This window comes from Camelina sativa, chromosome 6 (genome assembly GCF_000633955.1).
Source record: "Camelina sativa cultivar DH55 chromosome 6, Cs, whole genome shotgun sequence".
Taxonomy (NCBI): domain Eukaryota; kingdom Viridiplantae; phylum Streptophyta; class Magnoliopsida; order Brassicales; family Brassicaceae; genus Camelina; species Camelina sativa.
The window spans coordinates 25,111,790-25,129,335 of record NC_025690.1 but is presented as its reverse complement, the minus strand read 5'-3'; the positions used below and the strand labels follow the sequence as shown (position 1 = coordinate 25,129,335).

Here is a 17,546-nt window from a genome sequence, read left to right as displayed (position 1 = left end):
TTTTTTTTTTTTTTTTAACATGTTTTGAGAGGGTTGCTTTTTTACATTGTACTAATTTAATCTCTGATGCTGTAGTATGCAAGATACCATAGAACGTTATCTGAGGCATACTAAGGATCGAGTCAGCAGCAAACCGGTTTCTGAAGAAAATATGCAGGTTAACTCTTTAATTATGATCTTGTCTATCAATTCTTGCTATCAAAAGTTACACAATATGTATATAATCTCAAGGTCACAGGATTAATTCACCTATTTATTATGATATATTACATGCAATAACATTTTTGTGATATAACCAACAGCATTTGAAATATGAAGCAGCAAACATGATGAAGAAAATTGAACAACTCGAAGCATCTAAACGGTTTGTGATATATATACATAGTTACGCATTACTCATATTTGTCTATATCATGGATTAAGAGTTTGACCATATAAGTGTTCTCTTTTTTTGGTACCAGTAAACTCTTGGGAGAAGGCATAGGATCATGCTCAATCGAGGAGCTGCAACAGATTGAGCAACAGCTTGAGAAAAGTGTCAAATGTATTCGAGCAAGAAAGGTATGTATATAATTCTTATATATATATATATATATATCTCCACATATTATTTTTCGAATTATCTTGTATATAACCACTTATAATTCTAACTCACTTATCATCTGTATTAGACTCAAGTGTTTAAGGAACAAATTGAGCAGCTCAAGCAAAAGGTAAAGTGGTTTCTATGGGCGTATAGATATATATGTATGTATGTATAAATGGTGGAATATTCCAACTAAAAATTAAACTCTTGTGCTTGCTTTAACAACTGGAATAAAAAAACACTTTTGCAGGAGAAAGCTCTAGCTGCAGAAAACGAGAAGCTCTCTCAAAAGGTATAATATATTCGTATGAGTCTTCTCAGGGTTGCAAATGTGTTTCTTTTTTAAAGAAGAAATTTCTCTTCTTTTTTAGGGTTATTAGCCTAGGAGAATCCTTACTAGTTCTTATTTGTTATCTTTCAATCACCATGACCTTTTCGGTCATGTATTGTTCTATCTTGTTTGCATCTATTAATTTTGTGTGTAATAATAATTTTTATTGCAGTGGGGATCTCATGAGAATGAAGTTTGGTCGAATAAGAATCAAGAAAGTGGAAGAGGTGATGAAGAGAGCAGCCCAAGTTCTGAAGTAGAGACGCAATTGTTCATTGGGTTACCTTGCTCTTCAAGAAAGTGATCGATCCACTCTACAACAAAGGTAAGTAAAAACAGGTTTAGCAGTACTACTGAGAGTGTATAAGGACAAGTAACAAAACTCTAAAGCTGCTTCGCTTGTTGTCTTATTTCTCTCTCACTCTCTCTCAAGTCTCTTCTCTAATGTTGTTCTGCCAAAACTGAACTGCTTGTGTTATGTATCTATACATGTTTTTAATTACACTTGCCTCTCGATCAAGAATCTCATTTTGGTTATGTTTGTTTTTATTTATCAATTTAACCTTCGGAATCATCAGGAATATTCTATAATATATACACCTTACTGGTTGCAAGTTATGAAACGTGGTGAAATACACAACTTGTTCAAATATCTATGTACTCAAGTCAAGGTGTTCCACAACAGATTGACATTGACCGAAACTAGAGAGCTCTCAAGTCGAGACTAGAATATCTCAAACCGGTAAAAGTCAAAAGCAAAAAAAAGAACAAAAAAAACCTAATAATTATTCACAACGAGAAAAGTACAGTTTTAGCTTCTTCCGTTTTAAGATGGTGTGAGATTCTAATCAAGGTCGGTGACTTTTCGATCTTAGTTCATTTTCTATAAGCATATTCTGATTCCACCAGAATCGATGAGCGACTGATTAAAACTCAATATTTAAAGTTCTCAGCGGCTCATAGCACAGATTGAATGGGACTCTTATAACCATCTTTAAACACCTGCCCTGAGTCCCTAAATTGTATATTGATTATATATCTCATCGATCATGTATTCGATTAAAACTTTTAAAAGTAATTTTCTCCAAAGTAATCTTTCTCGTTTATTTGCTTAAACATTGGATATGCCACAACGTATTTCATTTACAAAAATATGGTAGATATAATATATAACCATATAATTTAAGTTATAAGCTTCGCAGACCAAGAAGTCGATTGCTCATACCAGCCAGCCTCATAGAGTAAATAAATTAAAACGCTTTATAAAGAAGCTCTCACTGCTCTAAAGTCCCATAATCGATCGATCTGATGATGATGCAAAGACGACTAGTCATTCATCTAAGACGAAATTAAAGTATACGACCGCAATCAGTTGAATATGTGACAAATAATTGTCAGAAACGATTTATTTATTGGCCAAATCAAACAACATAACTTGCGTATCGGTTTCAGAGCAATTCCCTAGTATTCAAGCTAGCGTAGCTAGTCATCACCCCCTACTATATATTATGTTTATCATTTAAGCAGTAGTAGTCTAGTGATTGGCAAAAAAGAAAGCAGTAGTAGTCTAGTAGTAGTGTCTAGTACTGGTATATATGATTTGTAATTTCGCAACATCAGTTTCCAGTGACTGAGAAAGATTTGTGTGTAAACCCGAAATTTCTAGTAGGTTTCTCTAGCCTATAAAAAAAAACGATTTCAATAAATATCGTTTAGGCAATAGATGATGATATATATAGCATGTGCCTTTAATATATATAAGGGCCCATTAATTTATTTCTGTAAGGGTCCACTTTTAAAAAGGCCTACTTTGTGATAACAGCCCATTTAAACGGTAGTTAAAAATTGGGGATTATTGAAAAGCTTTTAAGATGTGGTAAATAAACTAAACAATAAGACTAAACACGAAGACTTTTTTGGAACACAGTAGTAACACTGTTAGGTTTGCCAAAAAGAAGAAGAGCTCTTTCTGAAAGTCAAATCAAAGTAACAGCAAATGTGGATCCTACTATAACATCATTGCGCCTTTTCCAAGGAGACTACGTTACATTTTCTTATTCGTTCGTTTTTTTTTTACAACTTTAGATTGCCCATTAGTTAATTTTATTTTTTGGTCAACTAAAAAGAAAAAAAAAATCGGAAGTAAAATTATTTTACGAAACGTAATTTTATTTATTTGTTGAAAATAAATATTTATACGTTATCATTTGTAATATATAGATGCTGAAAGTTATTAAAGTTCAGTTCATTAGGAATGTTTTAGATCAAGTGAGAGAATAAGAGGATAAATGAAAAAAAAAAAAGCTCCATACATGCAAATAGATTCAAACGAGCTGGGAAATTAAATGAAACAATCTAGAGTTTTTTTTTACGAAAATATAATTGGATAAAAAAAACGACTGCAGAGCTGAAATTGGCCTGATCGTGGTGGCCTGGGTGGCAGCATGGTCTAGTCAACTAAGAGTCAAAGAACCCAACCATGGACGAAATTGGTCTCACCTGGCACATTGCTCTTTGTTACCGAAGACCCTTCACCTACGTAGTAATGTTGTTGAAACCTAATCCATATATACCAAAAACTAGTATTAATTTTGACCAAATTTAATTTGTATTCCATTTAACTTCCCAAAAAAAAAAAACTGATCAAATTGATACCCTATTTGTAAAAAGGGTTCGGTGTTGCAATCCACTGAATTTGGATGAGAAGACTCAACCGGAAATTCGGAATTGTTTGTAACACCGCCCACCGATGCAGCCGAGTTTGCCCATAAGTCTTGAAACGTTTTGAAAGCATGGCCTTCGCTCTCAAACTATTAATAACCAAATCACACTTATACAAAAAGGATATACATATAGTTACGTTGAATAAATTAATTAGTATTTGGTGATCTAGAATCAAACCTTCATCTTGAGTTGTTTGTTTATGTCTCCTAGTTGCCTCTCCTGCCATTTCAAAATTAGATCAATTGATATGCAAATATGTTTATCAATTTGGTATGAAACATTTATATTTATAGCTCGCCTTTTTCCTTAGATCTTCCATTTCTTCCATCATAACTTGTGTCTGCATTTATGTTAGTTGAAATGGTTAGATAACATGACCTTTTCTTTAATAAACATACATATATATGATTCGAAATGAAACAAGAACAAGTCTAGATCATGCGACCTTGCGCTGTCGAGTAGCGGTAAGAGCGCCTTCCAGCTGCCTCTCAAGCGCTTGCAGTTCCTTCACACCCATTTCTCCAAGATCTTCTCCAAGCAAATTCCTTTATAATTAGCAATCAACACACACATATATAACTAGCTAGATAGATAAGATTTGCAACTATATACATACATAACGGAAGATGATAGATAATAACGATGTGATTTCAAGGGACTAGAAAACTATGACTAAACCTATTAGTGCGCACAAGAGATTCGTATTTGGATTTAAGCTTCGTCACCTCCTGAGTCCAACTCTGCACCGGCCATATAGATTAATCGATTATATAATGAAATGCATCTATAAGTAAACGAGAGAATTTGACGAATAGAGATAGAATCATTATCAGAAACATTTATTGAAAAAATCAAAGTACATATACACAAATTCACACACACTTGCCTGTGTAGTCTCTTCAGGCTTATTATTATTTCCCAGAGAGCAGTTGTAACAACGATTATACCGTTGGATCGTTCTTGCAATTCTACAAATTCATTATAAAAAAAAAATAAAGATAATTGTTCTTGATAAAGATTCGTTTTAGGACAAGAGCTCTAGCTAGATCTTACACACTGGTATAAAAGGGAAGTACCTAGGTTGGTTTTTTAGAAAAGAAAAAAAAGAAAACCCATTTGCAATCTGACATCTTTAAGATTAATTAAAGAATCAAAGTCATTCAATCAACAAACTATAACGTACGGACGGACCCATAAACTTATGATAAAGGATCCGAGAGGGAGAGAGAGATGATATAACGATGAACCCTAATTTCCAAAGGATAAAAGACACAGCCGTAAAGAATATCCACGAGTCAAAAACATGAATCGACTCTTGAATCGTACGATAACCAATAATAAAAGAAGTCACTTTAATCGATCGATTTTCATAAAAAAACCTAACTTTTATAAATGAATAGAAAGAGCATAGGAGAGCAAAGATATATTTAATATACCCAACACTACCAAACTCGTAGAGCTTTCCACGGCTTGAGAAGATGATGAGAGCAACTTCGGCATCACAGAGAACAGAAAGCTCATAAGCTTTCTTCATCAAACCGTTTCTTCTTTTTGAGAAGGTCACTTGTCTATTGATCGTGTTCTCTATCCTCTTCATTTCCACTCTTCCTCTTCCCATCTTTCTCTCTCTTTTTCTTGATTTTGATTTCTTCTTCTTCTCAAGAATTGGTAACTTTTAAAAGTATATAAAATCAACGGAATATTAATGTCGTACACGATAATGTGTTTCTACAAACTCTTTGCTATTGTTAGGTTAATATGGTGATTTTTGTTTTTGGAGAAAACGGTTAATATGGTGAATAATTAAATAGATCCTTTTAAATTAATTATTAGCCGTCATAAGTGTGATATCAACAAATGAGATATTTTTTCTTAGAGAAAAAAAAAATGGGGTCAATATTTGATGGAACAAAATGATAACTCTGTCTTCATCGTTATAGCTAGATTCCTAAGAATGGAAATCAACTTGTAACAGTCGGACTATCAGAAATTTCTATTATTTTCTCTTTTTTTTTCTTTGCTTTTTCCTAGAGCCCGATTTTCAAAATTCAAACTAAAATTCATTTGTTTTCCAAATGTTATGGCTCTTATTGTATTTTGTTGTTGTTATAACTGTTGTCTTTTTTGTTAAAAATGATCACTATATTCAGACAACGTTGGTTTTTCTAGCTGTAAAAAAAAAAGGTTATATATATATATATATTGAGGTGAAGCATTGATCTATATTACCTACGTATTTCATATAATAGCTAGTACAGTATATCTTAATTTGAATAACCGTGATTCAAAGGTTTTTGGTTAAAATGTGTACTTGACCTAAAATCTGACGAAGTTAAATTACCTGAGAAATTAATGATGACTGGTTTTTACTGATTTTGGAACCTTTAATTGGTCAAAGAAGTGGAAGAAAATTCATCATTGTTTTTGAATTGCTCTCTGCCACAGCTGGTCTAAATTAATACAGTACTAGTAAGATGTTAGGTAAAATTGTCCTTAAATAAAACAAAACCAGCGTGGTTTACCCTTCAAAATTGAAATATTTTCCTATGTAACTATGTATATAGAAATGTATCCAGTTCGTACATAAATATTGAAGTGTATATATGTACAGTTTGATTACTAATAATATCAGAAAAGAGTATTCTTAATGAAGTTATTAATGTTGTTTTCATTTGCGATATTCTGTTCTTCAACGTTAATCATCGGTAATTATTAGATTTTAAACTTTGTAAGTTAGAGAATGGACACTTGACACCTCAACTAGTTTTTTTCGCCAGTTCAGTTAAAAACGTCAAGTTAATTTTCGGCTAATGAGACATAGAAGCTCAATGGAGTGAATTATCAGATCATGATCACATGCATGAATCATACATATGTTAAGGCATCCTCTCTTTTGTATTGTAGCCCTTACGTTTTTTTATCAATCAGCAGGCGTGTCAGTGTCTTTGTGGTCTTACAAAAAAAATATTCAAACCTCATCACCTCCACATTCTTACATATTAGCTACCATATTAGTATCGTTTTTTTTGTCCGAGGTTCATAATTTAAATCTAATAAATTAATTACAAAAAATGGTAAATCTCTCTTAATTAAAACACATAAATTGATGGTACATGTATATACTAAGCATAAATCAACCAATAAAGGAATTGTAATCTCTAGTAGTGCGGAGACGTAAAAATATAGCAGACTAAATACAAGCAAAGAAAAGAAAAATCAATAAGTAGATCGGACACTGACCAAACCGTTCTCGTTGTGTCCAATCGAAGAAATATAAAAGAAGAAAAAGTCGTAAGAGTTGATGACATAAAACCCTTTTATGTTTGGACGAGTTTCATAGAACATGGTGGACAAAAATTATAGTACTACACTATTTAGTATTTTTCCCTTTTTTATAAAAACAAGCCACGTAAAAAAATGTGTGTATCAGTAGTTCACAGTGACTGTATATTAATTTGTTAATTTACAAAGATGCGAAGTGGTGGTGGTGGTGGTGGTGGTGGTTAGGGGCATGCCAAATACGGAAAGCTAAGCAAATAAAAATCGGGTAGTCTTCATAATTTCATACTTTTCACTTTATAGTAATCTTTCCTTTTTATCATCCCTTTTTCTTAAATTTCCTCACCAATTTCTCTTTGTTCAAATTACACTCTTTTTGGAAATGGGCACTGCAGCTTCATGTGAGTAGTAGGGTCATTGCGCCTTATCGTCTGAAAAAAATGTTAAAACCCTCTTGCACATCAAAACATTCAATGACCTCATTTTGTTCTTTTTCATATATATATATATATTTCTTTCTCTTCTTATTAATTTCCTTTTACCATTTTACTATAACAAGAATGATACAAAAGGAATAGGCAAAGAACAGCATGTGGTCTTTTTTAGTGGGATCCTAGTTGAAGTCACTTTATGCATTGCATGAATATGAGTTTAATTGCTTTACTTTCTCTCCTTTTTTCTAATTACCCTTTATAATCATTTTGAATAATGTAAAAGGGCCATTGACGGACGTAATATATAAAAGAGTTAGGCCCAAACTTTTGTACAAAAAGGCCCATTAGATGAAATAGCTGTGGGCCTAAAGCAGTCCGATTAATCTCTGTGCAATTTCATTAGTAACCTCTTCTTCTTCATCGTTCAGATTCTTCGAGAGAGAGAGAGAGAGAGAGAGAGAGATGGCTGAAACAGCGAGAAGACAAGGTGGAGGGAGACCATTGCCGCCACCTCCGAGAGGCGTTAACCAACCTCCTCGCCCTAAACCTGAACCCGTCGATCGTGAAAAGGTTTGTGTTCGATTTCATATTCGCGAATCCAATCGTTGAAACAAACATCTTCTAGGGTTAGGGTTTTATTTTGTAATCTGCACTCACTGATTTCTTAATCTTATAACCTTTGAATCGCAGACATGTCCCCTGCTTCTTCGTGTTTTCACCAAGGTTCGTTTCGCCACTCTTTTGTGTTCTTCTAATTCTTACGATTGCTTTTGCAAACTTAATCACTCGAGAAATTAGCTAATGTTCGAATCTGAATTAGAAGTGCAATTAATTGGGAGTTTGAATTTGCAGAGTGGTGGTCATCATACTCAAGAAGATTATGCTGTGAGAGGCAAAGAACCAAAGGATGAAGTTCAAATCTACACTTGGAAAGATGCCACTCTTCGCGAGTTAACTGATTTGGTATGTCTTATCTTTATAAATATGTCGGCTTGTACCTTTAAGATTTAGATTGGGTGCTCAAGAGAACAGTAATATCAGTGCTTGCTTAAAGATGTATTTTTTTTTTGGGGATGTTTCTCATAAAAGTATAAACTTCATTGCAGGTGAAAGAAGTATCTGTAGCAGCTAGGAGAAGGAATGCAAAATTGTCTTTTGCCTTTGTTTATCCTGACTCGCACGGTCGCTTTATTGTCAAAGAGGTTAGATTACTTTTTTCTTCACAATCTTGATCAGATAGGATGTAACCATAGCCACACACGCACTCATGATCGTTGATGCATTCTAGAGTTTCTGTGTTTTCCTGCCACACCTCTTAGTCTTGACATTTAGCTACTAATCATACAGAACTTTTATCAAGAATGTTTTTATAGTATCTTGAACATGTCTTTTGGTATACTAAGCATGTTAAGATTATTTGCATTGACGACTCCATCTTCTCATGCTTATTGAGTTTTGAAACTTGAGATGAGAGACCACATCACTATAGTTACTACAGAATGCATTAAGTTGATTGAATGGGTGCTTTCAGATTCAATCGTTATGGCTCTACTTGTTCTCTGTGATGTTTACATAGAGAACCCATGAGAAGAGACTGATCTTGTGGTTGTTTTTGTTAATTTGGATACAGGTTGGGCAGACAATGTCTTATCCAAACCGTAAACAACCAGATGACAGTAAAACGCTTTCCGAACTTAGGTTTGAGGTATGTTAAATACACAGATCTTCTTTGGATTAGAGACAGTATATAATTGATTTTCAAATTATATGTGCCCACCAAGTATAATAACACTGCTGTGGATCAATCTATCTGCAGATTGGAGATTATCTGGATGTGGCAATTTACTAGGAGGTTTCTGTTTCTCGTTAAGTGGAGTTGGAGGAAGAACACATTCATGGTTGTACCATTTCAAACTTCGTTTAGATATGTTTTGTATTTTTGGATCTGGTCTGTGCTGTCTAATGATTTAGTATAATATGCTATCTTTTTTGTTAATGATTTTTCTTGTCCTAAAGAACCAAAAAAGAAAAAGAAAGATGGACAAAATCAGCTGGTATACAAAAAAAAATGTTTGGATTTCAACCGAATTTTACATTTTTATTAGTAATACTCGTATAAACATCTGAGAAGTAAAAAAGAAGTGGTATTTAGACAAACACTGATCACCAGACCTAGAGATAAAAAATTTCTATGATAAAGCAATAAGTCCTGGATGCATTTTAAATAGAGTTATTTAAAACATTCTTAGGAATAACGAACGATAGACTTGGATTATACAAAAGTTTAATAATAGCAAAATAAAATATGAATGAAATAGACTTCGAAGTGCGTTTACGCTTCCCCGTATCGTTCCAACGTTCCGTTTGATTTGACTTCAGAGCAGAAAAATATGAACGTTAGTGAAACGGTAACATTTTTCACCGTTTGAATCTAATACTTTTTAATTACAAAACTTCAGATAGTGACTCTCTCTATAAATACACCATTCTTGGGTCAGAAAATCTCAATCCTCTTCTTACCTGGTTTCATATTTTTACAAATGTCGAGTACTACAATCTTTTTTTATCTCTTTAGTTCTGTTCTTCCACCTGGAGTCCTCACTCAAACTATCTATATTCATCAGCCGAGAGAAACAAACATAAAGCGGCATCTTCTTACAAGGTAAAAAAATACTCTGGTCTATTTCCTCTAGCTTTTTTACCATTAAATGTTAGAGATTGTTTACCTGTTCTTCATCTTCTAATCATCTTGTCTGTATGCAATTTGAACGTAAAATTTGAAGGCTCTCTTTTAATTCCATTTTGTATGGGCAATAAAGTGAATTTTAGCCATAAGATTTGTCTCATAAACTGAAAATTTTAGTTAGATATATATGTATTTATGTTCTGTCTAAGAAACGTAGAATGAGGAGGATATGTTGACTTCTAAAATGCTTTCGATTTTCATGTAAAATATGCATGTTTGAAAAAAAAAAGATTGAAATGAAGATTGATTTTGGTTAATTATTTGCAGTGTTGAAGACGAAGAACAGTGCCTTGGGACTGTTTGGCGTTTTTCCATCAAGCTTTGCCAGACTTGGTTGGAAGTTGACTATACTGTTCATGTAGCAAAGCAAAATTTGTATTTTCTTTTTCTCTTTCTTTCCTGATAAGATGCAATGTGTTTGGAATGTATAGATGAATATGTTAGGCATAGATGAATGTTAGGGTGTAAAAAGGAATAGATGAAAATGTGTTAGGGTGTGAATGGTATAGATGAAAATGTTAGGGTGTGAATGGTATAGATGAATGTTAGGCATAATGTATAGGGTGTGAATATAGATGAATATGTTAGGGTGTGAATGGTAGATGAATGTTAGGGTGTGATTGTGTGAAAGGTAGATGATAAATGTTGTTAAAGTGTGAATGGTATAGATGAATGTTAGGGTGTGATTGTGTGAATGGATGAATGTTGTTAAAGTGTGAATGGTATATAGATGAATGTTAGGCATAGAGGTGAATGGCGTAGATGTATAAAATAGGCATATGCGCGTATGTGAGCGTAAAACGTAAGTCAAATGAGCGTAGTGGAACGAGGGACAAAAATGACCAACGCGAACAAAAGCTACAAACAAAACAAACATCCAAATCGCAAAGTCCAAAAAGCGTTTAAAGTAAGCCAATGCTAGTCGAAACACCCAAACGATGAAAGACATGAAAGAAAAAAGTCTGAACATCGGTAGTCGTCAAAACACTCAAAATGGCTAAAGAAATTGTCGCAAAAGAGACACGGCAAAAGTACGATCGGTAGTCGAAAAACACTAGAAATACGATTAAAATCGCCGAAATCAAGTAAAAAAAAACAACAATTGCAAAAAATAAAGCAACGTCAAAATACTAAAAACACAGTCCTAAGAAGGAAAAAAATACAAAGTCTAGTCGCATACAAAAATGACCTCCTGAGAAGCAAAAAAAAAAAAAAATGCTTGAAGCTTGAAACTTGAAACACTATCTCGTAAATCAGATGCGCTACGTCCAGAAAAAGCAAAAGGTCCATACAAAATTACTAAAACAAAAGCGCCAACCAAAATGGTAGTTGAAACTTGAAAATCTTAAAAAATCAAAGATCCACAAATCGATCGCCCCAAACATCGGCCGACTCAAACTTGACGAAATTGACCCATCAAAGAACAGGAGTTAAAAGAGGTTTATTAGAGAAGAAAGCTTCAATATTCCCGACCAAAACTTTCCCAAGTTGTTCAAGACCTTCCAGAGACGTATAAGCACAGTGTGGAGACAAAACAACATTATCCAATTCAAAAAGCTCCTTAGGAACATTAGGCTCATCTTCAAAAACATCCAAACCAGCACCACCAATCTCACCTTCTCTCAAGCATCTCACCATTTCATCCTCATCGACTATACCCCCACGAGCAACGTTAACGATCACTCCTTGCTTCCCCAGTGCAGCAAAAACATCTCTATTGATCAAATGAAATGTCTTATCATTCAATTCACAGCAGATGACGAGTGCATCACTGTTAGATGCCATCTCCTGTACGTCCATGTAATAATGATACGGAACAGATGGTTTTCTGTTTCTTGAACTATATGAAATTTGGCAACCAAAGGCCTCGAGCCTTGTAGCTACCATCGAGCCAATGCTTCCAAGTCCCACTACTCCGATTCGCTTTCTCCCCAACTACAAAGTTAAATTAGAGATTAACAAACTAATTAATTAGAGATTAACAAACTAATTAACAAACTAATCAAAACCTTGGAACCGAGGGGATAGTCCCCTTTGAGTGGCCACAACCGTTGCTTAACGAACCGATTGGCGGCGGAGATGCGCCGGAAAACGTCAATGAGTAAACCGACGGCAGTATCTGCGACATCTTCCGAGTAGCTAGAGCCAGCGTTGGCGACGGAGATGCCTCGACGACGACACTCAACTAGGTCAACGTGGTCAACGCCGGTACTGGTAGTAACAACCAAGCGAAGATTCGGGAGGAGGCGAATCAGATCGGCTGTGACGGGAACAGCTACAGGGGCTATAATAGCGGAGACTGGGTGAGATTGATCGGCCAAGAACTCAGGAAGAAGAAGCGGAGACTCGAAGGCTTTCAATATCTCGAACTTGGTGGAGGCAACGAAACTATCGCCCAACACTCCCATGGCGGCGTGACGGTTGACGAACAAGACACGTGGCAAAACCTGGGTGAAAGAGGTCGTCGTCATCGTAAAGTTTTTTCAAAGTTACTTGAATTTTTTTGTTCTGGTCACACAATACAAATACGAAGACAAGCTTTATAATCAAAAAAGACCTTTTTTGTGGGAGCTGGGTCACAAGCAAGAATCCAAATCAAACCAACAAAACCAAAAAAAAACAGAGTGTTGATCTTTCTAACCCATAAAATATTATATACATACAAGCCAGACGAATCCGATTCATTGTTTTTTTAGGTTTTTTAGTTGTGGCCTTGTCCATTATTATTATCTTCAGGAAGATATGGTTCGAAAAGCTTGGCACATGGGTTACGATCTTGATGCATAATCTCTGCAGCTCGTTCGAACTCTTCTCTCAACACTCTGATACTGAACTTGTCCACGACCCTGCCCAGATCATGGCTCGTCTCAAACGGATCCTCTATGCATATCAAATGCCTATCGTTCCCCACCCTTCTCGTCCAGTCTTTCTCTCGCTTCCTGCAACACATACATTCATTTCATCTGAGATTGTTGCTTCACATATGTTAAAGCAAGTATATTTGAGTTTTTTAAATTTTGTACCCAAGTATGGATCCGGTGCGGACTGACACAACAGTATTGGCATAGTCGTGAGCATAAGCCCAGTAGTTGAAGAATCCCCACACCAGCTCAGCTATGGTCTCCCTGTTACTTGATCCAAAGTTCTCCAGTCTATCAACATCATCAAAGTATGAACACCGGATATTATCTACCCGAACTGAGTATGTAGGCTTCATTTCCTGCACCAAGTAACTCGTAGTTTATATAAAAGAAGACAATTCACATAAAGAGGGTATTGATACTCTATCCTACTCTATACACCTGTAAGCAAGGAAGAATTGGCGGCCTACGCAGCTGCAAGAAATGGATACACATCAGAACGTACCTGCAAAAGTTAAAAGTAATTGAAAGTTATCACCTGCAAGTGTCTTTTGTGAAATCGAAACAACTTCATTCAAATGTATGGTGAAAAACTTACGCGTAGCTGGAGAGTGTTCCTTGATAAGTCTCATTAACCCTTCTCGACTTTGCCCAATGTTTCACAATGAATGCCAACTGCCTTAAACGCACATCTATCCGTGAATAATCTCGCAGGAGCTTTGTGTTTACAACAGCCAACACATTGTTTATGCAGATGTCACAAGATATCCCAGTAACCGGATCCATAAGTTTTACTATTGGAACCCTAGCTCTTGTTAGTGCCTACACAGAAACATGTTTCATAAATATAGGCACCAGTTTTATACAGCCAAAGAAGTGCATTAATACCTAATCAACATGTTTACATAAGTAAAAGCATTTACTTTACCTGCACATTTTGGAGATTATCTGATTCCAAAATATCCGCCAGCTTTAACAACATGTCAGATTTGTTGATATCATCATCATCGATTGCAAGGCAAACATCAATGTCGCTCTTTGGAAAACCAAAAGAGTTAGCACATGACCCATAAAGATACAACTTTGCATGAGGCCATTCTTTGGCAACCAGATTCTCTAGCTGTGCCATTAGTTGTCTCTGCTTTTCCAGCTCCTCTTCTGCAGGAATCAGGGACTTGTACACTGCAATGAAAGGAGCATCATGCCTGTGGATGTCATTTCGACATGCCATATACATTTTCCTCTCTCTTAACCTTTGGGAAAGCAGCCACCGACCCCGATTGTCCACTCTCGATTCCTGATAACAAAATCCCAGTTAAAATAATCTTCAGAACCTAAAAAAGCATCCTTTCTAGTTCGAGAATAGATTACACGAGCTAAAAAAAAACCATCACTAAGTTTTCCCAACAAGTCATTAGTAGTATATAAGAACTGTTGATTTTAGCTAGGCATACATAAAAACTAAAACGTACCTTGTCTCGAGAAGTCTTGCTATTCTTCTTCTCATCTTTGGCGTCCTTATCGTCGGTTTCAGCTTCAAGCAATAAAGACTCAACAATATCTTCTCCAAAATCGTCAACCTCGTCAACACCAGGGCCAGAGTTTCCATTGCCTTCCTTCTTCCCCTTACTGAGCTGCCCCAATTCCTCTTTACGTTCAATTCTGCCACGAGCTTCCTTGTTCAACATTGATAAGGAATTTGCAGCATCAGCTGTTGATACAGAGTGTAGACTTGTACCCTTAGGTGGTCCAGGATGATCAATCTGTTGACTAAGATTGAACTTGCTCTCATTCTGAATAGATAATCCCCTTAACCTATCAGCCTCAGCATTAAAACTAGAATGCTCCCACATTGCTTTATCATGATTATTCCTCTGGAAACTATCATCACCCTTACTTGCTAAATTCATATTATCCCACCCTCTTTGGTTACTCGAAAAGCCAGGAGGAGGAGGAGTAGGAGTAGACTTGAAACCCCTGACGTTGTTCCCAATAGGACCCCAGTTACCTCTTCCGCTGTGGCCTCCTCTGAGTTCATTGACATCGTGATTCCGATGATGAGACAAGTTTGGATCCGTGTTAGGATTCAAGACAACGGATTGGGGATGATTCCTCATAAGCTGTTCGTGGTGCTTAGAATCATACATCAAGTTCCCATTACGTAACCCATTAAGGCTTTGAGTAGCATCTCCCGAGAAAGAACCAAAAACAAGCTGCCGAGTCTCTGACTGCGGCGGTGGTGGCGGTAGCTGCTGTTGCTGAATCATCGACTGAATTGGGTGAGTTCCAGTACCAGGAAACCCTAATCTGTAAGCATCTTCCGGAGATAGCCTTTGATTACTATCGAATTGATTCGCAGTGAAAGGGTTGTGCGTGAATTGAGGAAACCCTAACAAATTAGGGGAAAGATTAGGATGAGGAGGAGGTGAAAAGGCGAGTGGCCAAGAAGAAGAAGGGTTATGATGACCACCGGGACCGTTGTTAGAAGAAGATTGCCAAATCGACGGAGGAAAAGGATTCACGGTAGGACCAACGGCTGCAATGGCCGGATCGAGATGCTGAGGACCCCCTTGTTGTTGTTGTGACGGCGAAGGTCTTGTGTTCTGTTGCAAAAGTGATAGAATAAAATCTCCGACGTTATCCGAAGGTGGAGCTGCTGAGTCAGCCCCACCACCGTCCGCCATGGAGTGAGACACTTTTTACGGCGAAACTGAAAACACTTTTTTGCCAAGTCGAAGACCTTTCAGTTTTTCAATGACCACTCCCCCAGATCTCTCTCTCTCTTCAAGGTTTAACGGATCTCGTGTGTTTTTTTTTCCTTTTTTTATGTATAGGAAACATGATACAGCCTCCTCACACATAAAATCTTGACCGTCCGATGTAATATATTTTTTTATTAATTTCTTTTTGTGAAATATTGAATCGAATGAGTGAACAATATTATTATGATTCAATGTGGTTTATAATGAATTTTTCGGTCTTTTTGTTCTTTTTTACATTTTACATGCATGCTATATAATGTTTGACGCATCCAATTTTACTATTGATAAAAGTATATAACCAAATACATATAGTGTAACCATGTTCTTGTAATTGTCATATGTATGTATATAAAGAAAAATACTAATGGTTTATGGTTAGATGAAAACTTTAAAAGAATCATTTAATTGATAAAATCTCTGATCATATTAAGAAGAGCAACGGCTCGCCTTGGATCGACTAGCTCAATGCCATGGAAACCGGCGTCGTCAAACCTTGCTTCGACTCTAACTCCATCTGTAACCAACAGATTCAAGAAATCTTGTTGCCTATCCAACGACGTGTCTCCACCGTAACCGATCACCAAACACCGTCCAAGACGTCCAACTTTCTCCTTCTGCGGCAAGTAACCCTTCGGATTACAGTACCTATGATCCCGATCGACACCTACAGGTAAAGATAGTTCCCACATGGCGTCAAAAGCTGGAACCGGCATTACCGGATCGGCGAAGTTCTTGAGCTCTGACTTCGTCCTCGTTTTGCCGCCAAAAAGCGGTTGGTAGAACACGCAACCGTCTATTTTCAACGGTGTTAAATCGCGGTCTAGCGACCTGAGTGCCAATTGGAAAGCGATGTTGGCGCCGTTACTCGAACCGCAGATGTAGCACCGCGAGAAATCGGCGTAGTCTCTAAGCCAAGGCTCGCCGTTGGCTGAGTCAACGGCTTGTTGTTTGACCCAAAGAAGGGCGTCTAGTGCGTCGTCGTATTGAGCTGGGAGTCTATGCTCAGGAGCTAAACGATAGTTTACGGATACAATGATCACCGTTAGCTCACTTGCCATTTGAGAGCAACCACGGTTATTCGCGGCGGAATCGGCCGGGTAAAGGACCCAACCGGAGCCGTGGAAATGGAGGATGATTGGGAGACGAGCCACTGCGTTATCATTGGATGGTAGATTGGTTGGTCGGAATATACGTATGGCTACACCGGTTTCTTGGTTAATGGTGACGTCTTTGGAGGCGGCGAGCTTGCCAGGGGAGGGATCCGTGTCGGGTTTAACTATCGGCCAGACGAAGTGGCGGGTGCAAGAGCCGTTGGGGTTAATTGTGATGTTGAGGTGTTTGTATGGATCAAATGCGTGACGAGACTCCTGGGACATGGTTTTGGTTTTTCCAAATTGTGTGATTAATAAGAGGTTAACTACGGGTAAAACTTTGATTAATTAAGATGAAATGTTTTTCTGTTCCTATTCTTTTTGTGTGTGTGTATTCTATGTTTAATGGAGCTTAATCTGTGATTAGGATGAATGCACGGATTGTTTGTGGTCATGATTTTACGCACTATAATCTTTTGTCTAAATGAGGAATCAATGTTCTACATTTGCTTGTGTATTTGAATGAGTAAACATCCCTTCAAACTAAATTAGATGGAAATTATATTAAAAAAAAATAGATGGAAACCATTTGCATTTCATTGTATACATGAAAATAATCAATTCAAATAGCTAAGAAACGTAATTTCAAAAAATCTGACAATCTAATCTCTGTACAATTTATAGTTGCATGAGGTGTACATCTAACATTGTTCTTAATGCAATTTCCAAAAC

At 36.4% G+C, this 17,546-nt stretch overlaps 6 protein-coding genes and 1 long non-coding RNA gene across 8 annotated transcripts in view; 3 read left to right on the top strand and 4 right to left on the bottom strand.

Moving 5' to 3' along the window:
- LOC104793528 (MADS-box protein SOC1) overlaps nucleotides 1-1,431 on the top strand; it is a 4,509-nt gene extending 3,078 nt beyond the window's left edge. For both annotated transcript variants that reach the window (XM_010519886.2, XM_010519885.2), the window contains exons 3-8: nucleotides 76-157; nucleotides 303-364; nucleotides 462-561; nucleotides 672-713; nucleotides 837-878; nucleotides 1,090-1,431. In XM_010519886.2, the coding sequence (XP_010518188.1) occupies nucleotides 76-157; nucleotides 303-364; nucleotides 462-561; nucleotides 672-713; nucleotides 837-878; nucleotides 1,090-1,221 (460 nt within the window). In that variant the 3' untranslated portion in view covers nucleotides 1,222-1,431. The remainder of the gene's footprint in view (nucleotides 1-75; nucleotides 158-302; nucleotides 365-461; nucleotides 562-671; nucleotides 714-836; nucleotides 879-1,089) is intronic.
- Nucleotides 3,184-5,437, bottom strand: LOC104793527 (agamous-like MADS-box protein AGL6). The gene is made up of 8 exons (XM_010519884.2): nucleotides 5,078-5,437; nucleotides 4,528-4,609; nucleotides 4,320-4,381; nucleotides 4,087-4,186; nucleotides 3,940-3,981; nucleotides 3,819-3,860; nucleotides 3,573-3,727; nucleotides 3,184-3,475 (listed from the first exon to the last, which is right to left on the bottom strand). Exons 1-8 carry the CDS (start codon nucleotides 5,257-5,259, stop codon nucleotides 3,382-3,384), a joined length of 759 nt encoding a protein of 252 aa, XP_010518186.1. The 5' UTR covers nucleotides 5,260-5,437; the 3' UTR covers nucleotides 3,184-3,381.
- Nucleotides 7,767-9,353, top strand: LOC104793526 (histone deacetylase complex subunit SAP18-like). Its single transcript, XM_010519883.1, has 6 exons — nucleotides 7,767-7,924; nucleotides 8,045-8,077; nucleotides 8,207-8,317; nucleotides 8,461-8,556; nucleotides 8,985-9,059; nucleotides 9,171-9,353. Exons 1-6 carry the CDS (start codon nucleotides 7,817-7,819, stop codon nucleotides 9,201-9,203), a joined length of 456 nt encoding a protein of 151 aa, XP_010518185.1. The 5' UTR covers nucleotides 7,767-7,816; the 3' UTR covers nucleotides 9,204-9,353.
- On the top strand, nucleotides 9,867-10,820 carry LOC104793523. The gene is made up of 2 exons (XR_769336.2): nucleotides 9,867-10,016; nucleotides 10,368-10,820. It is a non-coding gene; the product is annotated as an uncharacterized LOC104793523 (long non-coding RNA).
- Nucleotides 10,407-12,583, bottom strand: LOC104793524 (glyoxylate/hydroxypyruvate reductase HPR3-like). Its single transcript, XM_010519882.2, has 2 exons — nucleotides 12,110-12,583; nucleotides 10,407-12,035 (listed from the first exon to the last, which is right to left on the bottom strand). Exons 1-2 carry the CDS (start codon nucleotides 12,569-12,571, stop codon nucleotides 11,517-11,519), a joined length of 981 nt encoding a protein of 326 aa, XP_010518184.1. The 5' UTR covers nucleotides 12,572-12,583; the 3' UTR covers nucleotides 10,407-11,516.
- On the bottom strand, nucleotides 12,627-15,759 carry LOC104793522 (UTP:RNA uridylyltransferase 1-like). Its single transcript, XM_010519881.2, has 6 exons — nucleotides 14,434-15,759; nucleotides 13,890-14,258; nucleotides 13,560-13,783; nucleotides 13,403-13,466; nucleotides 13,124-13,320; nucleotides 12,627-13,039 (listed from the first exon to the last, which is right to left on the bottom strand). Exons 1-6 carry the CDS (start codon nucleotides 15,643-15,645, stop codon nucleotides 12,802-12,804), a joined length of 2,304 nt encoding a protein of 767 aa, XP_010518183.1. The 5' UTR covers nucleotides 15,646-15,759; the 3' UTR covers nucleotides 12,627-12,801.
- Nucleotides 16,023-17,108, bottom strand: LOC104699465 (probable carboxylesterase 9). Its single transcript, XM_010414769.2, has one exon. The coding sequence runs from the start codon at nucleotides 17,097-17,099 to the stop codon at nucleotides 16,125-16,127; it is 975 nt and encodes a 324-aa protein (XP_010413071.1). The 5' UTR covers nucleotides 17,100-17,108; the 3' UTR covers nucleotides 16,023-16,124.

Bases quoted from the DNA above. Each gene is read 5' to 3' on its own strand.
- LOC104793524 (XM_010519882.2), bottom strand. From the start codon at position 12,571: ATGACGACGACCTCTTTCACCCAGGTTTTGCCACGTGTCTTGTTCGTC. The intron at 12,036-12,109 runs GTTTTGATTAGT...TTAACTTTGTAG, and splicing joins ACTATCCCCTCGGTTCCAAG to TTGGGGAGAAAGCGAATCGG.
- LOC104793522 (XM_010519881.2), bottom strand. From the start codon at position 15,645: ATGGCGGACGGTGGTGGGGCTGACTCAGCAGCTCCACCTTCGGATAAC. The intron at 13,467-13,559 runs GTAAGTTTTTCA...TAACTTTTGCAG, and splicing joins GGAACACTCTCCAGCTACGC to GTACGTTCTGATGTGTATCC. The intron at 13,040-13,123 runs GTACAAAATTTA...TATGTGTTGCAG, and splicing joins CGCACCGGATCCATACTTGG to GAAGCGAGAGAAAGACTGGA.
- LOC104793526 (XM_010519883.1), top strand. From the start codon at position 7,817: ATGGCTGAAACAGCGAGAAGACAAGGTGGAGGGAGACCATTGCCGCCA. The intron at 8,557-8,984 runs GTTAGATTACTT...ATTTGGATACAG, and splicing joins GTCGCTTTATTGTCAAAGAG to GTTGGGCAGACAATGTCTTA. The intron at 9,060-9,170 runs GTATGTTAAATA...ATCTATCTGCAG, and splicing joins TTTCCGAACTTAGGTTTGAG to ATTGGAGATTATCTGGATGT.
- LOC104793527 (XM_010519884.2), bottom strand. From the start codon at position 5,259: ATGGGAAGAGGAAGAGTGGAAATGAAGAGGATAGAGAACACGATCAAT. The intron at 4,187-4,319 runs GTTTAGTCATAG...CTAATTATAAAG, and splicing joins TCTCTTGTGCGCACTAATAG to GAATTTGCTTGGAGAAGATC. The intron at 3,982-4,086 runs GTCGCATGATCT...ACATAAATGCAG, and splicing joins CCGCTACTCGACAGCGCAAG to ACACAAGTTATGATGGAAGA.
- LOC104699465 (XM_010414769.2), bottom strand. From the start codon at position 17,099: ATGTCCCAGGAGTCTCGTCACGCATTTGATCCATACAAACACCTCAAC.